Source organism: Pristiophorus japonicus, chromosome 15, assembly GCF_044704955.1.
Source record: "Pristiophorus japonicus isolate sPriJap1 chromosome 15, sPriJap1.hap1, whole genome shotgun sequence".
In the NCBI taxonomy this organism is placed as follows: Eukaryota; Metazoa; Chordata; class Chondrichthyes; family Pristiophoridae; genus Pristiophorus; species Pristiophorus japonicus.
Window position 1 is genome coordinate 185,561,575 of NC_091991.1, and position 23,717 is coordinate 185,585,291.

At 45.6% G+C, this 23,717-nt stretch overlaps 1 protein-coding gene across 3 annotated transcripts in view; it reads right to left on the reverse strand.

Moving 5' to 3' along the window:
- The window catches only part of unkl (unk like zinc finger), a 159,833-nt gene that overhangs the window by 49,172 nt on the left and 86,944 nt on the right, over positions 1 to 23,717 (reverse strand). For all 3 annotated transcript variants that reach the window (XM_070901478.1, XM_070901477.1, XM_070901479.1), the window contains exon 3: positions 18,691 to 18,867. In XM_070901478.1, coding sequence (XP_070757579.1) covers positions 18,691 to 18,867 — 177 coding nt within the window. The remainder of the gene's footprint in view (positions 1 to 18,690; positions 18,868 to 23,717) is intronic.

Sequence of the window (23,717 nt, forward strand, 5' to 3'; positions counted from 1 at the left end):
TTTTCCCCCTCTTACTTAAACCCTTTGTCCTCTTCTGCTGAATTCTAAATTTCTCCCAGTCCTCAGGTTTGCTGCTTTTTCTGGCCAATTTATATGCCTCTTCCTTGGATTTAACACTATCCTTAATTTCCCTTGTTAGCCACGGTTGAGCCACCTTCCCCATTTTATTTTTACTCCAGGCAGGGATGTACAATTGTTGAAGTTCATCCATGTGATCTTTAAATGCTTGCCATTGCCTATCCACCGTCAACCCTTTAAGTATCACTCAGTCTATTCTAGCCAATTCAAGCCTCAAACCATCGAAGTTACCTTTCCTCAAGTTCAGGACCCTAGTCTCTGAATTAACTGTGTCACTCTCCATCTGAATAAAGAATAAAGAATATTATGGTAACTCTTCCCCAAGGGGCCTCACAAACAAGATTGCTAATTAGTCCTTTCTCATCACCCAGTCTAGGATGGCCAGCCCTCAAGTTGGTTCCTTGACATATTGGTCTAGAAAACCATCCCTAATACACTCCAGGAAATCCTGCTCCACCGTTTGGTTAGCCCAATCTATATGTAGATTAAAGTCGCCCATGATAACTGCTGTATCTTTATTGCACGCATCTCAAATTTCTTGTTTGATGCTGTCCCCAACCTCACTACTACTGTTTGGTGGTCTGTACACAACTCCCATTTGCGTTTTCTGCCCTTTGGTATTCCGCAGCTCCACCCATACCGATTCCACATCATCCAAGCTAATGTCCTTCCTTACTGTTGCATTAATTTCCTCTTTAACCAGCAATGATACCCCACCTCATTTTCCTTTCTGTCTATCCTTCCTGAATGTTGAACTTGGCAATTTTTCTCCATTTAAAATTATAATTTGCTTTTTTATTATTTCTGCCAAAGTGGATAACCTCACATTTTTCCACATTATACTCCATCTGCCAAATATTTGCCCACTCACTTAGCCTGTCCATATCCCTTTGCAGATTTTCTGTGTCCTCCTCACAACTTTGCTTTCCCACCCATCTTTGTATCATCTGCAAACTTGGCAACATTACACTGGGTCCCTTCATCCAAGTCGTTAATATAAATTGTAAACAGTTGAGGCCCCAGCACTGATCCCTGCGGCACCTCACTAGTTACTGTTTGCCAACCGGAAAATGACCCATTTATTCTCACTTTCGGTTTTCTTTTCATGCTCTATCCATGTTAATATATTACCCCCAACCCCGTGAACTTTTATCTTGTGCAGTAACCTTTTATGTGGTACCTTATTGAATGCCTTCTGGAAATCCAAATACACCAAATCCACTGGTTCCCTCTTATCCGCCCTGCTTGTTACATTCTCAAAGAACTCCAGCAAATTTGTCAAACATAAGTTCCCCTTCATAAAACCATGCTGACTCTGCTTGATTGAATCATGCTTTCCAAATGTCCCGCTACTGCTTCCATAATAATGGACTCCAGCATTTTCCCAACGACAGATATTAAGCAAACTGGTCTATAGTTTCCTGCTTTCTGTCTGCCTCCTTTTTTAAATAGGGGCGTTGCATTTGCTGTTTTCCAATCTGCTGGGACCTCTCCAGAATCCAGGGAATTTTGGTAGATTACAACCAATGCACCCACAATCACTGCAGCTACTTCTTTTAAGACCCTAGTATGTAAGCCATCAGGTCCAGGGGACGGGTCTGCCTTTAGTCCCATTATATTACCGAGTACGACTTCTTTTGTGATAGTGATTGTATTAAGTTCCTCTCTCCCTATAGCCCCTTGATTATCCACTGTTGGGATGTTTTTAGTGTTTTCCACCGTGAAGACTGATACAAAATATTTGTTTAACATCTCTGCCATTTCCCTGTTCCCCATTATTAATTCCCCAGTCTTATCCTCTAAGGGACCAACATTTACTTTAGCCACTCTTTTCCTTTTGATATACCTGTAGAAACTATCTGTTTTATATTTGAGTTTACTTTCATAATCTATCTTCCCTCTCTCATTTTTGAGTCTTTTTTGCTGACAAGTTTCCCAATCCTCTGGCCTCCCATTAGTTTCAGCCAATTGAGGGAATGTGCTCAGTGTGTCGAATATAACTATACGGTAAATACAATATCTGTGGGCAAGTGTCATGTGATTGCACAGCATGTGAGCAGATGCCACATGTTCAAACCTCCAGGAATACATCCAACCAGAGTACAGGCCCACGGGAACACGAGATGATTCTTGTCCCGAGCTCAGAAATCAGAGTCTACTTGTAATGCCCAAACATCTGCTATGGCGAAACATAGAAAATAGGTGCAGGAGTAGGCCCTTCGAGCCTGCACCACCATTCAATAAGATCATGGCTGATCATTCCCTCAGTACCCCTTTCCTGCTTTCTCTCCATACCCCTTGATCCCCTTAGCCGCAAGGGCCATATCTAACTCCCTCTTGAATATATCCAATGAACTGGCATCAACAACTCTCTGCGGTAGGGAATTCCACAGGTTAACAACTCTGAGTGAAGAAGTTTCTCCTCATCTCAGTCCTAAATGGCTTACCCCATATCCTTAGACTGTGTCCCCTGGTTCTGGACTCCCCCAACATCGGGAACATTCTTCCCGCATCTAACCTGTCCAGTCCCGTCAGAATCTTAGATGTTTCTATGAGATCCCCTCTCATCCTTCTAAACTCCAGTGTATAAAGGCCCAGTTGATCCAGTCTCTCCTCATATGTCAGTCCAGCCATCCCTCGAATCGGTCTGGTGAATGTTCGCTGCACTCCGTCAATAGCACGAACGTCCTTCCTCAGATTAGGAGACCAAAACGGAACACAATATTCCAGGTTAGGCCTCACCAAGGCCCTGTACAACTGCAGTAAGACCTCTCTGCTCTTATACTCAAATCCCCTCGCTATGAAGGCCAACATACCATTTGCCATCTTCACCGCCTGCTGTAACTGCATGCCAACTTTCAATGACTGATGAACTGTGACACCCAGGTCTCGTTGCACTTCCCCTTTTCCTAATCTGCCGCCATTCAGATAATATTCTGCCTTCATGTTTTTGCCACCAAAGTGGATAATCTCACATTTACCCATGCATTTGCCCACTCACCTAACCTGTCCAAGTCACCCTGCAGCCTCTTAGCATCCTCCTCACAGCTGACGCCTCCACCCAGTTTAGTGTCATCTGCAAACTTGGAGATATTACACTCAATTCCTTCATCCAAATCATTAATGTATATTGTAAATAGCTGGGGTCCCAGCACTCCACTAGTCACTGTCTGCCATTTTGAAAAGGACCCGTTTATCCCGACTCTCTGCTTCCTGACTGCCAACCAGTTCTCTATCCATGTCAGTACATTACCCCCAATACCATGTGCTTTGATTTTGCACACCAATCTCTTGTGTGGGACCTTGTCAAAAGCCTTTTGAAAGTCCAAATACACCACATCCACTGGTTCTCCCTTGTCCACTCTACCAGTTACATCCTCACAAAATTCCAGAAGATTTGTCAAGCATGATTTCCCTTTCATAAATCCATGCTGACTTGGACCGATCCGGTCACTGCTTTCCAAATGCGCTGCTATTTCATCCTTAATAATTGATTCCAACATTTTCCCCACCACTGACGTCAGGTTAACCGGTCTATAATTACCAGTTTTTTCTCTCCCTCCCTTTTTAAAGAGTGGTGTTCCATTAGCTACCCTCCAGTCCATAGGAACCGATCCAGAGTCGATAGACTGTTGGAAAATGATCACCAATGCATCCACTATTTCAAGGCCAGTTCCTTAAGTACCCTGGGATGCAGACTATCAGGCCCCGGGGATTTATCGCCCTTCAATCCCATCAATTTCCCAAACACAATTTCCCACCGAATAAGCATATCCTTCAATTCCTCCTTCTCACTAGACCCTCGGTCCCCTAGTACTTCCGGATGGTTATTTGTGTCTTCCTTCGTGAAGTCAGAACCAAAGTATTTGTTTAACTGGTCTGCCATTTCTTTGTTCCCCATTATAAATTCACCTGAATCTGACTGCAAGGGACCTACGTTTGTCTTCGCTAATCTTTTTCTCTTCACCTATCTATAGAAGCCTTTGCAGTCAGTTTTTATGTTCCTGGCAAGCTCCTTCTCGTACTCTATTTTCCCCCTCCTAATTAAACCCTTTGTCCTCCACTGTTGAATTCTAAATTTCTCCCAGTCCTCAGGTTTGCTGCTTTTTCTGGCCAATTTATATGCCTTTTCCTTGCATTTAACACTATCCTTAATTTCCTTTGTTAGCCACAGTTGAGCCACCTTCCCTGTTTTACTTTCACTCCAGACAGGGATGTACAATTGCTGAAGTTCATCCATGTGATCTTTAAATGTTTGCCATTGCCTATACACCGTCAACCCTTTAAGTATCATTTACCAGTCTATTCTAGCCAATTCACGTCTCATACCGTCGAAGTTACCTTTCCTTAAGTTCAGGACCCTAGTTTCTGAATTAACTGTCACTCTCCATCTTAATAAAGAATTCTACCATATTATGGTCACTGTTCCCCAAGGGGCTTGGCACAAGATTGCTAATTAGTCCTTTCTCATTACACATCACCCAGTGTAGGATGGCCAGCCCTCTAGTTCACTGAATCAATGAACACAACACATCAGGGATGGAGCAGGGGATCTTTCTGTACGCATGGCTCAGTATTCCAGCAGTTATATTTACCACTGCATCCGGGGGGGGGGGGGGGGAGGAGGAGCAGAATCCTTGTATATAATTTTGATATGTTTACACATCGACAGAAATTCCTATGGCTTCAAAGAAATGCACTTTACAAGTTGACTTAGCCCATTTTGTCCAACACTATCTGCTTATTTGTATATGTAAACTTGGCATTTTCACAATTTGCAGAGTAGGAATGTACAGGAAATAGTCCTGAACAAAAATATGTAACCGGTCACATCTTTAATAAAGAATCACTGCAATGGTCTGCCCAGACAGCTCAGCAGCTGAAGCTCATCAGTCATACAGAGCAGGAAGGTCCCTTTTCCAGCTCGGAAGAAGGTTAAATGTTTCTCTCACCGCAGATGCTGCCTGACCTGCTGAATGTTTCCAGCAGTTTCTCTCTCTCTTTCTTAACAGGAGGATCCCAGCTTCAATCCTGGTTCTGTGCCAAGTGACAATTCTCAATCAGTATGCGAGTTAACTTGCATGTAATGTGTGTGTATACATCTCTCCCCCTCCACCCCACCAATAGCTATTCAAGATACATCCCCTAAATACCAGAGACAATGGATGAGGAAAGAGAATGGCACCCTCCATAACCACAGAAAATGAGCAGGAAGTACAGAAAGGAGACACAGGACAACCCAGAACCACTCAAAGAATTCAAAACTCTGGGAAACCAAAAGTAACCATGCAGAGACATTTAGATTTTTTTCTCAGGAGGGGTCAGTCACTGGCATGGCTGACATTTATCGTCCATCCCGAATTGCCCTTGAGAAGGTGGTGGTGATCCGCCTTTTTGAACCGCTGTAGTCCTTGTGGTGAAGGTACTCCCACAGTGCTGTTATGTAGGGAGCTCCAGGATTCTGACACAAGTCGAAGACTGGATGGAGCTGAGAGGAAATATAACTTGAGAAAAATGTTTTTCCTGGGCCCTTTTACTTAATTTTTTTTTTTTAAATCATGTCTTCACAGTTTTCCATCCGAGGACAGCGGCAAGAGAAAGTGGTTGGAAGAGCAGCACTTCCTCAGAAGCATATGTCACCACTGTTAATGAAACTGTTGGCATGCTCCTTGGGAGCTCTTCCACTTACATAATCCCCATGTGGTGATTCTGGAGTTTAAAAACACCCTTCTAGAAAGCAGACTTGCAAGAAAGTCCAGTGAAAAAAAACGGACTAGAAAGTTAATGGAAGTTAACCAGAAAGTGAAAGATAATGACTAGATTTCATGCTGCATGGCCGGTTTGTTGAGACACACATTGACTGCCACTGGATAATTATCAACTGTCCAAACTTCCCCGCAATCTTCACAATCTGATGATTTTCTAGCCCGATGCCATCTCGTACTGTCATTGCATATTTCGCTAATCCTAATGAATACATATTTGTAAGAAAACCCTCAGAGGACAGCTAACTTAATCCGTACAGCGGCATGATGCCGCTTTTGAGCCAGCAATAAACCACCATCTCACCTGCCTCTCCGGAGCATGTATAACATCCCACAGCACTATCCCAAGAGCAGAATGTTCTTCTGGGGTACCTAACCAACATTCCTCGAACCACCACCACCAAAAACAGATTATCTGCTCCTTCACTCATTTGCTGTTTGGGGGACTTTGTTATGCACAAATTGGCTGCGGTGTTTGTCTACGCAACAACAGTTAATGCATTTCAAAGTTGACAACTACTTTAGATTATCCTGAGAAAGTGATAAAACTGCTAAATAAAAGTCTCTTTTCCTTCGCTTCAAGTATGAATCATTGACACTTGCCATTTCCAACGGTTCAGGCGGAATCATTTTTCACATGCCTCGTGATTCATAGAAACAAAAATTTACAGAAGGAAAGGAGGCCATTCGGCCCATCGTGTCCACGCCGGCCAACGAGGCTATCCAGCCTAATCCCACTTTCCAGCTTTAGGTCCGTAGCCCTGTCGGTTACGGCACTTTAAGTGCACATCAAAGTACTGTCTAAATGTGGTGAGGGTTTCTGCCTCTACCACCCTTCCAGGCAGTGAGTTCCAGACCCTCACCACCCTCTGGGTGAAGAAATTTCCCCTCAAATCCTCCTACTAATTACTTTAAATTTATGCCCCCTGGTTGTTGGCCCCTCTGCTAAGGGAAACAGGTCCTTCCTATCTACTCAACCAGGCCCCTCAATTTGATTCACCTCAATAAAGGTCTCCCCTCAGCCTCCTCTGTTCCAAAGAAAACAAACACAGCCTATCCAATCTTTACTCATAGATAACATTTTCCGGTCCAGGCAACATCCTCATAAATCTCCTCTGTACCCTCTCTAGTGCAATCACATCTTTCCTATAATGTGGTGACCAGAACTGCACATAGTTGTTGCCTAACTAGTGTTTTATATAGTTCAAGCATATCCTCCCTTGCTCTTGCATTCCATGTCTCGGCTAATAAAGGCAAGCCTTTTTACCTGGACCTGCACTCCAAGGTCCCTTTGTTCCTCTACACTTCTCAATATCCTACCATTTTATGGGCCCAAGTTTCGGCCTCAGTTGCTCCTGATTTTTTGGAACAACTGGTGTAGAACGGAGTATCTTAGAAATTCAAATTCTCGGCATTTAGTTTGCTCCAGTTCTAGTCAGTTAGAACAGTTTCACTTTGGAACAGAATTTTTTTTTCCAAAAGGGGGCGTGTCCGGCCACTTACGCCTGTTTTCAAAGTTTCGGCAGTGAAAACTTACTCCAAACTAACTTAGAATGGAGTAAGTGAAGATTTTTGTACCCTCGAAAAAACCTTGTCTACACTTTAGAAAATCAAGCGTAGGTTACAAATCAGGCGTAGGGAATGGGGGGGGGGGGGGTTTAAAGGGAAGTTTACAAACATTAAACACTTCAGTTTTACAAATAAAGAGCCATCATCAATAATAAATGATAAAAACTTCAATAAATCAACCAATAAATCAGTCCAAAAAAATTAATAATTTTTTTTTTTAAATCAGTAAATAAAATATTTTCTACTTACCAACTGCAGCACCGGGAGCCCTCCAACAGCGTGCTGGGATGCCCCCCCCCCCCCCAACAGTGCGTCTCTGTCTGTCTGTGTCTGTGTTTCTGACAGTGAGGGGAGGGGAGGAGAGAGAGAGAGAGAGAGAGAGAGAGAGAGAGAGAGAGAGAGAGAGAGAGAGAGAGAGAGAGAGAGAGAGAGGGGGAGAAGGGGGGGGGGGGGGGGGAAGGAGAATGGGGGGTAAAGGAGGGCGGAAGAGAAGGGGAAGTGGGGGGTGGGGGAGAAGGGGAAGGGGAAAGGAGATTGGGGGGGGGGGGGAGGCTGAACGGGCCGGGCCCGGCGGCCGGCCCCAAGACTTCGGGCAGGGCCCGTCCCCAGCACCAGATTTACAGGTAGGTGGCGTTGGGTCGGGTCTGGGGTCAGGAGCGCGCGGGTCGGAGGGGAGCAGAAGTTGGGTCGGTGTCGGGTCCAGGGAGGGGGACAGGGGTCGAGTCGGGTGGGGTCAGGAGGAAGCAGGAGCTGGGCGTGGGAGGAGCCTTATGTACGCAGCCCCAGTGAGGCCATTCGGCCAGGGCTAGGGGCTGCGTGCTTCGGGCCCCTCCCACACAGTTTTGGTCCCCTGGAGCTACTGCACATGCGCGCCCACTGTAGCGCGCATGTGCAGAGGTCCCGGCACTGTTTTCAGTGCAGGGACCTAGCTCCGCCCCCCACAACTTGTTCTGCGCTGCGCCAAGGGCCAGAGGACCAGCAGGGAGCCGGAGAATCTGGAAGTTTTTTTTAGGCGCACTTTGTGGCATGAAAAACGGGCGTCCAGGTCGGGGCTGCGCCGTTCTAGACGCGGCTCGAAACTTGGGCCCAATGTGTATAGGTGCAGCATTGAGAATCCGCAACCCTCAGGACCGATTCTGGGCTTTCGATTGTCTTTCTGACGTCACGAATCCGGAAAAACCAGAGCCCAGGTTCGGGTATTTCCGGATTTCAGAACGTCAGAAAGGGGGAGTCACCGCCCAGGAGCTGTTCGGGCCGGCCGGCCCCTTCGCGGGGGTGGCACTCGGGCCGGCCGGCAAGGACACCCCAAGGTCGGGCAGCAACTGAGAGCGGTGCTAGGCGAGCGGCGGGCCCCCTCCCCCCTCCCTCCCCTCCCCCCCCTCCCCCCTCCCCACTCCCCCCCCCTCCCCCCCCTCCCCCCCTCCCCTCCCCTCCCTCCCCCCTCCCCCCCCCCCCCCCCCCCCCCCCCTCCCTCCCCTCCCCTCCCCTCCCCTCCCCTCCCGAGGTCAGCAGCGTCGGCAGGTCCCGATTCCCGAACATTTTACGGATTCTGGACAACCCTGCCACCAATCAATCCAGAGTCTGGATTGCAGAACTCCAGATTCTCGACGCTGCAGCTGTATTCCCTTGCCTTGTTAGCCCTCCCCAAATGCATTACCTCACACTTCTCAGGATTGAAGTCCATTTGCCACTGTTCTGCCCACCTAACCAGTTGATGGATATCTTCCTGCAGTCCGCAGCTTTCTTCATTATCGACCACACAGTCGATTTTAGTATCATCTGCAAACTTAATATCTACCACAAATTCAGACTCTCTGAAATTCCAATGATGCAAAGGTTATTGCACCTGCCTCAAACGAGCTCTTTCACTCAAGTCTCACTAGGAGTTTGAACTGACAAATCTAATTTCATATCAGTACAAAGTTTAAGTGAAGGCATTTTTAGAACTCATCTTTTCTTAATTTGTTGCCGCATTTAACCCCAGTCCACCCCAAGCTATGAAGATGAATAATTTGCTTCAGGTCACTAGCCAACAACACTCGGTACACAGAAGGACAGACTATTTAAAGTATCGCCCCATTTTTCCCTGCAAGAAAGCAGCTCGCCTTTTTTTTAAACCAACTCCAACTAAGTGAGCAGTAGAGGAAACCAAAGCCAAGTGATAACAGCCTAAGTTTCCATGCCTAGCTTTTGAACCAAGATGCTGGAAGATGGTAACTCTGGTCAAAAACTAGCTTAGTGGCATGTTCAAAACTTTAAAAAGATAACACATTTTTCATATGGATATTCAAAAACAAGACCGCTGTGATCCAGAGTATTCCTTTAAGTTTTGAGAATACGATCAGTAAAATATAATAATAATTTGCTCTGAGTTAATTATGTATCCACACAATTGGTTCACATTATGCCTGCTACCAGCTTTATAAATTGTAAGTCAATTATTTTTTGCCCAAAAGATCAAATGTAATGAGATCTGTGGTGTGCCTTGCCAAGCATTTACCTACAGGCATGTACGAAAGAGAGAGCTATCCATGACAACTTGTCTGAATGTGAGTTAAACATGTTCTCTGCTTCCCGTAGAGATTCATGAGGTTTCAGTAAAGTCACACTCAGCATTTGGCTCCCTTTTGTACAAGACAACAGTAAAGGCAAGAGGATAGTACACTTTGTCCAACCAGAGCCACAGAGCAGGAGGATGGGTTTGCAGCTGCAATTCTGCACAGCACTAGTCTGGTTAGTCAGGAGAATGAAAGCTTGGAGGGACTGCACCTCCCCTTCAAATATCTTAAAAATATATAATCACATTCTTTAACTGATTTAAAAACAGGACATTTCTAGCCACTGTAGAGACGGAGCCTGGTTAGTGCTGCTGGCCTCCAGCCCATTTACTGTGATGGTAACAGCAACTGTATACCAGCCCAGAGGCCAATGTAAAACAGCTAATATTACTGCACACAAATTAGCTTCTGCATTTACCAACATAATAACAGGGATTACACGTTAAAAATTTACTAATAACATGTAAAGGGAGATTTTCTGAGGATGTGAAAGACGTTTCATAAATGCAAGTACTTTCTTTTCAGACGGAGAGTTGCCCCATATGCTGTAGAGCTGCTCCATTAAAAATAATGGAAATCCTGACTGTCGACCAGCCAGAGTGGCAATCTGGAGGTACAAGCCTCCAGGACATGGTGCTGCGGGCTTTAGATGTAGCACATCACCACCTGAAACTTTCAATGATTCACCGCCTGTTTTCACGCGTTTCATTTTCCATCTATAACTCTCTCCAGGGCCTTAGTCCACTCCCTCTCCGCAATGTCCTCTTCCTCCTCAACGCTCTGATCCTCATAATCCAGCCTTCCAAGCATCCTCTCCTCCCTTCATCCCACTATAGGCAAGGTCAGCCACTTCAGTCCTACTCACCACCCAAGCTTTGCCACCTTTATAAACCTCAAGACCCATCTCACTGGCCCAGCTTTTGGGACATCCCTCCTTTTCTTTCCATCCCTAGCTCCATGTCCATTTTTCATCCATCAATGAATGAAGGGACGTGGGACAATCTTTCAGTGCACTATATAAATGCAAGTTTCTATTCTTGTCACCAGTTAAAGTTACTGTGCTTTCTCAATAAATGTTTTCTGCAGGAAGTAGGTCCCTACCAGGAATTTAACTAAAACAAGCAATGAAAAGTGCAAATTACTCATTAGAAAAAGTGGTTGGTAGAATTAACTCCTTGGACTGGCAAATTGCAAAGATGACTTCACTTTCTCAGCACTCAGACAGGCTATTTTTGGTGACGGGATTACGAATTCTGACCTTTGAGAAAACAATATTCCTCACTCCATATTTTAAAAATTGTTCCAAGTCTGAGCTGCAGCGCAAGGCTGGAGGAAGGAATAAGACAACATGAAATGTGAAACACACAGCCACCCAGCGCCTCCAGAGAAAGAGCTCCGCATGCTACATTTTCATATCCAACACACGAGTGGTAATTTGACAGAGCAAATCACCCATTTTAAGAACATAATAGGAGCAGGAGTCGGCCACCTGGCCCCTCGAGCCTGCTCCATCGTTTAATAAGATCATGGCTGATCTGATCATGGACTCAGCTCCGCTTCATTGCCCACTCCCCATAACCCTTTACTCCCTTATCGCTCAAAATTCTGTCTATCTCCACCTTAAATATATTCAATGACCCAGCCTCCACAGCTCTCTGTGGCAGAGAATTCCACAGAAGAAATTTCTCCTCATCTCAGTTTTAAATGGGTGGCCCTTATTCTGAGACTATGTCCCCTACTTTTAGTTTCCCCTATGAATGGAAACACCCTCTCTGCATTCACCTTATCTATCCCCCCTCATTATCTTCTATGTTTCAATACGATCACCTCTCAGTCTTCTGAACTCCATTGAGTATAGGCCCAACCTATCTTCATAAGTCAACCCCCTCATTTCCGGAATCAACCAAGTGAATGTTCTCTGAACAGCCTCCAATGCAAGTATATCTTTCCTTAAATACAGAGACCAAAACTGCACAAGTACTCCAGGTGTGGCCTCCAATACTTTTTATAGTTGTAGCAGGGCTTCTCTGCTTTTATACTCTATCCCCCTTGCAATAAAGGCCAACATTCCATTTGCCTTCCTGATCACTTGCTGTACCTGCATACTAACTTTGTGTGTTTCATGCACAAGGACCCCCAGGTCCCTCTGTACTGCAGCACTTTGCAATTTTTCTCCATTTAAATTATAATTTGCTTTTTTATTTTTTCTGCCAAAGTGGATAACCTCATATTTTCCCACATTATACTCCATCTGCCAAATTTTTGCCCACTCACTTAGCCTGTCTATATCCCTTTGCAGATTTTCTGTTCCTCCTCACAATTTGCTTTCCCATCCATCCTTGTATCATCAGCAAACTTGGCTACATTACACTCGGTCCCTTCATCCAAGTCATTAATATAGATTGTAAATAGTTGAGGCCCCAGCTCTGATCCCTGTGGCACCCCACTAGTTACTGTTTGCCAACCGGAAAATGACCCATTTATCCCGATTCTCTGTTTTCTGTTAGTTAGCCAATCCTGTATCCATGCGAATATATTACCCCCAACCCTGTGAACTTTTATCTTGTGCAGTAACCTTTTATGTGGCAACTTATCGAATGCCTTCTGGAAATCCAATTACACCACATCCACTGGTTCCACCCGGCTCGTTACATCCTCAAAGAACTCCAGCAAATTGGTCAAACATGATTTCCCTTTCATAAAACCATGCTGACTCTGCTTGATTGAATTATGCTTTTCCAAAATGTCCTGCTACTGCTTCCTTAATAATGGACTCCAGCATTTTCCCAACGACAGATATTAGGCTAACTAGTCAATAGTTTCCTGCTTTCTGTCTGCCTCCTTTTTTAAATAGGGGCGTTACATTTGCGGTTTTCCAATTCTCTGGGACCTACCCAGAATCCAGGGAATTTTGGTAGATTACAACCAATGCATCCACAATCTCTGCAGCCACTTCTTGTAAGACCCTACGATGTAAGCCATCAGGTCCAGGGGACTTGTCCGCCTTTAGTCCCATTAGTTTACCTAGTACTACTTCATTCGTGATGGTGATTGTATTAAGTTCCTCCTTCCCTATAATCCCTTGATTATCCACTATTGGGATGTTTTTAGTGTCTTCTACCGTGAAGACAGATACAAAATATTTGTTCAACATCTCTGCCATTTCCCTGTTCTCCATTATTAATTCCCCAGTCTCATCCTCCAGGGAACCAACATTTACTTTAGCCACTCTTTTCCTTTTTAGGTACCTGTAGGATCTATTACTATCTGTTTTTATATTTCGTGCTAGTTTACTTTCAATCTATCTTCCCTCTCAATCATTTTTTTAGTCGTTCTCTGCTGACTTTTAACAATTTCCCAATCCTCTGGCCTCCCACTCGTCTTGGCTATATTGTATATGCCTTTGTTTTCAATTTGATACCCTCCCTTATTTCCTTAGTTAGCCATGGATGGTTATCCCTTCTCTTAGTCTTTCCTTCTCATTGGGATATATTTTTGTTGCAAGTTATGAAATATCTCCTTAAATGTCTGCCACTGCTCATCAAAAGTCTACTTTAGCCAACTCTGCCCTCATACCTTTGTAGTCTCCTTTGGTTGTTCTACCTATGTCGTTGGTACCCATGTGGACCACGACAACTGGATCTTCCCCCTCCCACTCCAAGTTCCTCTGCAGCCTAGAGGAGATGTCCTTAACCCTGGCACAGGGTAAGCAACACAGCTTTCGGGACTCGCGCTCTCGGCTGCACAGAACATAATGATACTGTCCCCTACCACTACAACGTTTCGTTTTACTCCCCCCCCCCCACCGCCCCCCCACACTTGAATGGCCCCCGTACCACGGTGCAGTGGTCAGTCTGCTCATCCTCCCTGCAGTTCCTGCTCTTATCCATTTTAATTCTAATCGGGCAGTTTCTACAACGACCGTGCAATCCATTCTGCCAGATTACAGCTCAAGAGGTGAAACAGAAATCTACCTACTGTGGGATAGCGTTAAAGGAGACCAGTATGACAAAATAGCACAGCTCCAATACGCTGCATCAAAATGATGATTCGTACAAATAGTTCCACATTCATTTGATGGGAGATGTCAAAAGAAAGCCTGACAGAAATCACAATGACAGTCACCTCGAAGCAACAAGTTTCTTATCTACCTTATACAGGTTGGACACCTCTCTTATCCGGAACACACGGGATCTGGCCTGTTCTAGAGAAGGGATTTTTCCGGACGAGGGGTGGTCACGTTAAATTGGATGATACAGGTACTGAGCAAGGGGATTATTGGGGCTGGCTGGCTTGAGGCTGGGAATGTGGCTGAGAGATCGGGGGGGGATCGCAGGGTCAGGCCAGTGATTGCCGGAGTCACCAGCGAGGAAGAACTTCAATTTGTTCATGTCGGAGTTCTACGCATGAGTCACCCGTGGCGAGGAATGGTTCTGATTCTGGTCGAGGGGTGGTTCCAAATAAGGGAGTTCTGGATAAGGGAGGTTCAACCTGTATTGCATGGGAAGATCAGAAACTGGGAAACAGAAAGACTTACCAACGGTCATATTTACTTTTCCAGATACATTTCCATGTCTTCTGCACTAATACCCCAAAAATGTTAATAAAATCTTGAAGACGACAATATGAAAATATTCAATAAAAGAGCCACATGCATTTAATTGTGCCCCCCCCACAATTCACTCATGTTTCAACAGGATAACCATCAGTCCCAATATTAAACAACATCATAGGTATGCTTGGTTGCTTGAACAATATAAAACACTAGTTAGGCTACAGCTAGAGTACTGCGTGCAGTTCTGGTCACCGCATTACAGGAAAGATGTGATTGCACTAGAGTGTACAGAGGAGACTTATGAAGATGTTGTCTGGACTTGAGAACTTTAGCTATGAAGAAAGACTGGATACACTGGGTTTGTTTTCTTTAGAACGGAGGAGGCTGAGGGGAGAACTTATTGAGGTGTATAAAATTATGAGGGGCCTGGATAGAGTGGATAGGAAGGACCCGTTTCCCTGAGCAGAGGGGTCAACAACCAGGGGGCCTAGATTTAAACTAATTAGTATGATGTTGAGGGTAATTGAGGAGAAATGTTTTCACCCAGAGGGTGATGGAGGTCTGGAACTCACGGCCTGAAAGGGTGGTAGAGGCAGAAACCCTCACCACATTTAAAAAGTGCTGGGATATGCACTTGAAGTGCCGTAACCTGAAGGGCTACGGACCAAGAGCCGGAAAGTGGGATTAAGCTGGGTAGCTCTTGGTCGGCAGCACTGACACAATGGGTCAAAATGGCCTCCTTCCATGTAGTAAAGTTCTATGATTCTATGCATGGTTCTCCTTATTTGAAAGTAGTTCAACCTTTAAATACAAATAAATACTTAGTCAAGGATTCAGAAAAATACTTGGGACCGTAAGGCAGCCATGATAATCGGGTGGTAACCCTCCCCACACCACATAGATGCCTTGTTTTTTTGACCCAAGAGGGAAGCCAAGAACCATAATGAAACACGGTACACTAAGCCACAATAGACGTACCCAGTCAGACCAGGAAGATTTGTATTTGAGATATGAACTATCAAATGAGGATACCATCTGACCTCTGCAATGCAGCATGCTTACTTACCATTCAACCTTCCCATACAACTCAACTGTACTGAAGTCAGACGGACAGAGGTGGGTAACATTATGACCCAATGGTAACACCAGCCTTCAGCACGGCTGTGCCAAAGCATTCGGAGTTTGAACCAGATTCATGCTTCAAGTTTGGTGCAGACTGCTCAGGCACAAAAAAAAAGGAACTGCTCTCAAGAACATCCTATCTGGATAGCAAAAGGCAGATCTGGCAGCATGCATCCCCCTCAAGAACCAGTCAAATGAAAGCTTGAACAAGCACTTGTCACATCTATTCCCCACAAGTTGTCGGTACGCTTAATTCAAAATCATGCAATCCTAATTATCTGTAAATTCATCTTTTTGGGGCACTAAATTCCCTATGTTGCTGTGTTATGTGCATTGTTTAAATGCAATGACTGGATCATTTTTTTTTAAAAAGCACAGAAAATGACTGAATTATCAAGAGTAGATTGTGTGGGTCAACTGGAACTCTGAGAAGCTCAAAGTGAGAAGCAATATAGAAGCTGCCCTGATGGGAGGTTTGACATGGAATAAAAATAGGAAATGCTAGAAATACAGTCAGTCAGCACCTGTGAAGAGAATGGAGATTACATAGAAACATAAAGTAGGTGCAGTAGTAAGCCATTCGGCCCTTCAAGTCTGCACCGCCATTCAATATGATCATGGCTTTTGGGCGTGTACCACAGACTAACCAGGGTGACTGGTGACATAGATGCAACCAGTCTTTATCTTTCTATCATCTAAGTGGCTGATAACCTGATCTTTAGAGCCAGTATTTAGCCAAAGATTTTTTTATAAATATGTAAAAGCTGCCACCACCTCTAAAGTGGACACAGAGCAAGGAAGCAGAAATTGGGGGAAAAGGGGGAAAATAAGTGAAAGCTTTGAAAGCTACAAGCCCATTAAAATCTTACACAAAACTTTACTTCTTGTTTTTGTCACGTGTTTGTCAACTTTTACCATATAATTGCTATGTTTGCATTTATAATCGATAGATGTAATTTGATCATGCTCTAATTACACACTGCTGCCAGCAGTGCTGCTGTAGCACCAGTTCTCATTTATATCTGTGTCCCACTCCAATTATCCTCAGCCCTCACTCCCTGTGACTAACACCATGTGAGATTTCACTAGCTTATAATTAAACTTACAAAATAGTCCTAATATTCGGATTCTATTTGAATTAATTAGCATTCAATTCAGAGTTAGCTTGAGAGATATAAAACCTAGCAGCGGTCTAAAGGCTAAAGCATATTCTTAGTTTGGGAATTCACTTAAACACAGTCTGGAGTATACAGATGAATAGAGCATCAAGTATTCATGCCTTTACATAAATATAGCTGCACTTCAACCATGAAATATCAGCACTTGTCACAATTACAGTGGTTATTATACATCGTATTCCTGTTTTCATTCATGTCACATCACCACTAAATTGTGGAAATATAATTCTAAGAAATTTACAGCCCTTTCTGGTTCTACACATTCATTGGATGCCTCAAACATATTTCAAATAACTTGAGGCATGTAAAGTGCAGGGTTGGCCTTGTAGGGAAAAGACAGGAATGTTATTCTCAAAGTTGTCAGCCACCAACACAAGTTCCACATAACCGTTGAAATTCCCGACAGTTTTTCCTGATGAGGCGAGGGAACCATACTGACTGATTCTTCCATCGCGGCACAGGACATCAAATGTAATCTGCCTTGTGCCAAACAGGATTCAAAAACTACACACTTGCTGCACTTCCAATTAGCAAAAATTAGGGGGAAAATTATAAAACATTGCAACATAACACACTGGAGTAGACAGTACTGTAACAATGGCACAGGATAGGTGCATAGCTCAGGATTATGCGGAGTGGGGGGGGAGGGGGGGGAAACAGATCTTTTCTTTTCCCGCCACCAAGTGATCCTTCAGCAGGTAAAAGTATATGAAATCCATAGCATAAATTGCTTCAGATACTTTATCTTCTGATATTACTGAGGTGATACCTTCGCATTGTGACTGGAGTTTGTATCCAGTAAAAGTCAATGCGATGAAAGACTTCTCTCTTTAAAACTCACACAGAAAATCCCGACTGTGCACAGATCAACAGCACAGGATGGGAATTTAATTCATCAAAAATGTGCAACCAAGCTCAGAATAGAAAGATCAGGTTGGTGCAGTCGGAGACACATGGCTGGAGCTGATTATCGGGAGCTCTGCTTCGAATCAGTTGGTGCTATTTCTGACCTGGGAGTGCTCAACACGGATAATGTTGGGAGGGTGGGGAAACAGTGTCGACATTCCTCACTTTGAGGAGCATAAATTGTGCAAGAAACAGCTGGATGCACGCGACTGTAGGTCCTTCCAGATAGATTTGCTCAAACCAAATGGCCAACCGTATCGTGTGAAGATCCATTTAAAAATCTTAAATCAGTTGCATCAATCGTCTCACGATTGAGACTTGAAAGTGGCCACAAAGCAAGGAAATTCAGAAACAGAATCGGGCACACGGATAAAGCCAACACAACTTTACAATATATCGGTCATATATTTCAGCTTAAATAGACAAAACAAGATGGTTGGTGCAGAGCGGGTAGCCTGATCCCTACACTGGAAGCCACATGTTGTCAACAGCACCACAATGTGTATCCATGCACACAATCCAGTGTGCCTATAAGATCCACAGCCCATGGTTAAGAGCCCTTGTTTCAGTGTAGATTTGCGGAGACTCAGACTGATCCAACATCAGACTGTTGTGTTGAAAACATTCGACATGCAGCCAGTGGTGCAGCCGACTGATGTGTCCAGAGACTATAGTGCACACTGACACAATGGCTCAGTCAGACACTGCATTCCAGGCAACAGACAAGAAAGCTGCAATGCCCATCATGAACCATCAAGCAGTTTGATGTAAAAAAAGCAGAGAGGGCCAAGAGCAATGTGGCTAAAATAAGAGTGACAGATTCATTTGGAGAATGGGTGGAGAGAGAGAAGCAGCACCTGGTAGAGACAGTTAGAAAAATATAGTACACGCAGCACAAGGACAAGAGTGAAGAGTCAGTCTGAAAATAATGTCAAGCCCGTTATAATCACAAAGGGTACCTTATGTCATACACTGGCGGGCGAAGATCATGTGGACCATGAGCAAACGCACAGTGAAGTCCATTTTTCACACAGTGCCCACGAGCATCTGTTTCGTGGATGCATGTACCAGTCTTATAATAACGTAGATGATACTTTCTTTCTGTGTCCCCAGTTGTTCGATGGAGATATGGACAACTATAAAAGAAATAAAGTTTGTTACATCATTAACTGCAGCTCTCCAACACACCTATAGTTCTTCACAGATTTGAAACATACGAGATCTATTCAACATATGATCTGGTGCAAATTGTATTTCATTTTTCCTGACTTATTAAAAGGATAGCAACTCTTCAGTTTCTAGTGCCATTTATTGGGATGGATAGATTTATGTTCCTGTGGAAGGATATTGGGAGTTCATGATTTCGGCTCGATGTTAGTGACAGAGGCTTCCCCAATTTGGTTGGATGTTTGAGTGAGTGAGAAACTATAAAAAATTAAAACCAAGGGGCCATCCCAGAGACCACAGATGACCAGCATCAAGGGGGAAGGACAAGGCGGCCTATTTGGCCTGTTGGCTAACTGCTGCAAGGAAGAAAAAGGAAATTAACTTAAAATGAAAGAATACAATTGTTGTCTGCTGACAGAAGGAATGTTACATTAATGGTCATTATTCAGCAAGGTGGCACTCACATCTGCCCACGCCCAAGCTCTAATCCCATATAACAAAGTAAGTCTTTCATGGTCAGGGCAATTACACTGGTCCTTCTTATTCCTCACAGATGGTTGACAAGAGCACCACACACATGCAGTAGCTTCCTTCTGTATGCAAGGGCCTTTGTAAGGATTTGAATTGACTTGGGCTGCTTGATGAAAATACAAATTTCCAAGGACTGAGCTCTTTGGGGATAACCCACGCGATTTACAGGCTTCCAATGGCAATAAAACGGTGCAGTTCCGACAATAAAGTATTTTAGGGGTGGCCTTGGAAAGACATAAAATGAATATGTAAATTGAAGTGTTATATATTGATGCAAAGTTGTAGTGCATACACATTTCCTTCTGGTCACGTTAGCTGCTCAGGTTATGTCCTATGCTCGACCAGCTCTGCTGGGCGGGCCACATCATCCGCATGCCCCACATGAGGCTCCCTAAGCAAATGCTCTACTTGGAACTCCTACACGGCAAGCGAGCCCCAGATGGGCAGAGGAAATGCTTCAAAGACACCCTCAAAGCCTCCTTGATAAAATGTAACCTGGGAGTCCCTGGCCAAAGAGCACCCTAAGTGGAGGAAGTGCATCCAGGAGAGCGCTGAGCACCTCGAGTCTCGTCGCCGAGAGCATGCAGAAACCAAACGCAGGCAGCGGAAGGAGCGTGCGGCAAACCAGTCTCACCCATCCTTTCCCTCAACCATTGTCTGTCCCACCTGTTAGTGAGTTCTCAGGAGGCTGTACAGTCTCGAGTGGAAGCAAGTCTTCCTCGATTTTGAGGGACTGCCTATGTTGATGATGATAATGTCTATGGCACTCATTTCAGCCTAAAATGCTTTTTCATCATCTTATTCAATGCTTATGGAAACAAGACAAGATGGGTAGCAAGCCTCATGGTGGAATGGCCAAGTTAAAAAGTTCAATGTTTCTAATTAAGCCCCAACATACTTCCCATTTCCTCCTCCCAAGCTACATACATCAGCTATGGTCAAATTGCTCCAGGACTCCAACACTCTCCAAGACATTTCTCCTTACTGTAGGGATATAGAGTATATAAATATAGTCTCCCCTAAGCAGGAGAGAAAAGGAGGGGAAGAAATCAAAACCTTGCTTAGTGCCATAGCACTGCACATTAGCACTCCAACAGTCTGTACCTCTGGTTCTGACAAGACAGATATTAACTAGAGAAACTTAATACTTTAGGGGCCCACCCACATTGCTCATAATTTAACTAGAAGTTCCATCTTCAAGTCCAAAGTTAAAAACAGCTATTTGGGAGAACCCAGCTTTCTAATGCACTTGACGACCAGATTTCTCAGCAGATTAGCAATGTAAATCCACAATGCACTCATGCTCTCCTGCAAGTGTATCAGAAAAGCTGCACTACGCATATTGTTTAAAAACATTGATTTCGACTAGTACAATCCTTCTGCGACCTCCCTTGTATTAACAGCATCACTGGTTTTGAGTGCTGTGTAAGACCGCAAAGACTGAGTTCTTGGCTTCAAACACATTACCAGATGCAAAATATCTACTCGTATTTTGCAAATTGCATGAAAACAGTGAATTCTAAGAAACGTTTACAAGCAACAAGTTTAGAGCCCACAGGCAAGTTGTGCTTCTGTGACTAATAAAGCAAGAAAAGTAGCCAATAATTCAGACAAGTGCAAAAGAAACATTAAACCAGTTTCAACACAAATAACCAGCTGGTTGTTTGAACTAGCTATCTTACAACTTCCTCACTGTTATTTTTTTCATAATTCAGTAAACTAAAGAAAAATGTGTTATCGCTTGTATTGACATATACTTCTACCCTTAATTCTCACTTAACTGTTGACACTTTGGGCCCAAGTTTCCACACGCGCCTAGAACGGCGCAGTCCCGACCTGGAAGCCCGTTTTTCGTGCCACAAAGTGCGCCTAAAAAAATCCTCGGTATTCTCCATCTACCTGCAGGTCCTCTGGCCCTCGGCGCAGCCAGCACGAGCTGTGGGGGGGCGGAGCCAGGTCCCTGCGCTGAAAACAGTGCCGGGACCTCTGCACATGCGCGCTACAGTGGGCACGCAAGTGCAGTAGCTCCAGGCGCCGAACTTGCTCCCCGCACCCCCCTGCCTCCGGACCAGACGTAACCCGACACCCGCTCCCCGCCCCACCATGCCTCCGGACCAGACCCGACACCCGCGCGCCCCCCCCCCCCCGGACCCGACCCGCACTCCTGTTCCCGCTCCCCGCCTGGACCCGACCCGCGCTCCTGTTCCCGCTCCCCGCCTCCCCGACTGGACCCGACCCGCGCTCCTGTTCCCGCTCCCCGCCTGGACCCGACCGGCGCTACTGTTCCCGCTCCCCGCCTGGACCCGACCCGCGCTCCTGTTCGCGCTCCCCGCCTGGACCCGACCCGCGCTCCTGTTCCCGCTCCCCGACCCGACCCGCGCTCCTGTTCGCGCTCCCCGCCTGGACCCGACCCGCGCTCCTGTTCCCGCTCCCCGCCTGGGCCCGACCCGCGCTCCTGTTCCCGCTCCCCGCCTGGGCCCGACCCGCGCTCCTGTTCCCGCTCCCCGCCTCCCCGACTGGACCCGACCCGCGCTCCTGTTCCCGCTCCCCGACTGGACCCGACCCGCGCTCCTGTTCCCGCTCCCCGACCCGACCCGACCCGCGCTCCTGTTCCCGCTCCCCGCCTGGACCCGACCCGCGCTCCTGTTCCCGCTCCCCGACCCGACCCGCGCTCCTGTTCCCGCTCCCCGACTGGACCCGACCCGCGCTCCTGTTCCCGCGCCCCCCCCCCCCCCCGGACCCGACCCGCGCTCCTGTTCCCGCTCCCCGCCTCCCCGACTGGACCCGACCCGCGCTCCTGTTCCCGCTCCCCGCCCCCCCCACTGGACCCGACCCGACTCCCGCTCCCGGACTGGATCCGACCTGACCTCCCCCTCCCCTCCCTCTTCCCCCCCCCACCTCGTTCTGGACGCCTAATTTGTAACCTGCGCCTGATTTTTTAATGTGTAGAACAGGTTTTCAGTTCTACAAAAATCTTCACTTGCTCCATTCTACTTTAGTTTGGAGTACGTTTTCACTGTGGAAACTTTCAAATCAGGCATCAGTGGCCGGACACGCCCCCTTTTGAAGAAAAAATTCTGTTCCAAAGTAGAACTGTTCGACCTGACTAGAAATGCAGGAAAAAAAATGGAGAATTGCGATTTCTAAGATAGTCCGTTCTCCACCAGTTGCTCTTAAAAATCAGGCGCAAATCATGTGGAAACTTGGGCCCTTTGAGAGGAAGAGAAAGGGGAACATTAGCCATAAGAAGGAACACCACTTCAATTTCTAAAGTGCTTCAAGCTACAAAATATCAGTTAAAATCAATGGCAATTTTATTAAAGTTGAAAGGAGTGTGGCTGGTTGACCATGAACAAAGGCTCTGGGTCAGCTGCAACACTATGAGCTGAAGATGGATATCCTGCTTTATTCGAGTCTCTCATACAAAGTCAAATCAGCATTCGAAGGACCTGCCCAGAAACACCCAAAGGCAATGCTACAATACTTTAACCGCTCATCGCGTACGTCCAGTCTGCCCTGGGACGTTTGTTATCCACAACTGTTTGGCCATCAGTCTTTGGTTCACAGAAGCTTCCAACAATTTCACATCCCAGAGAAGCAGTGGAAGTGCTAAATAAACCGATTCTGCCCGCTGTGCGCTGCTGCCCGGGAGAAATTCCTGCCTCACGTCTAAGGAACAAGTTAACCGAGGCCAGCCTCAAGCTCTGTCTCACCACTAGATCACACTCAACTTGGCCATGGAAATTTTTTTTTGTGCTTGTGATCTTGTAAACAGCGAGTTTAGTGGAATGTTTGAGGTCGGCATTTGAACACCCTTGCTCTGTACTCAATTGCGGTCAACCATGGCTCAGTGGGTGGCACTCTCGCCAGAGTCTGAAGTTTGTGGATTCAAGTCCACTCCACAACCTGGAGTGGATAATCTAGACTAACACCCCAGTGCAATACTGAGTGACGCTGCACTACCGGAGGTGCCATCTTTCGGATGAGACATTAAACTGAGGCCCTGTCTGTCCTCTCAGATGTCTGTAAAAGATCCCACAACACTATTCGAAGAAGAGCAGAGGAGTTCTCCAGTGTCCTGGCCAGCATCTCTGAAACAAATAATCTGGTCATTTGTCACATGTGTGTTTGTGGAAGCTTGCTGTGCGCAAATTGGCTGCCACATTTCTTACATTACAACAGTACTTCACTGATTGTAAAGCGCTTTGGGACATCCTACGGTTGAGAAAATTGCTCTATAAATGCACGTCTTTCTTTCTTTATAATAAATGTTGAAGTACTTATCACA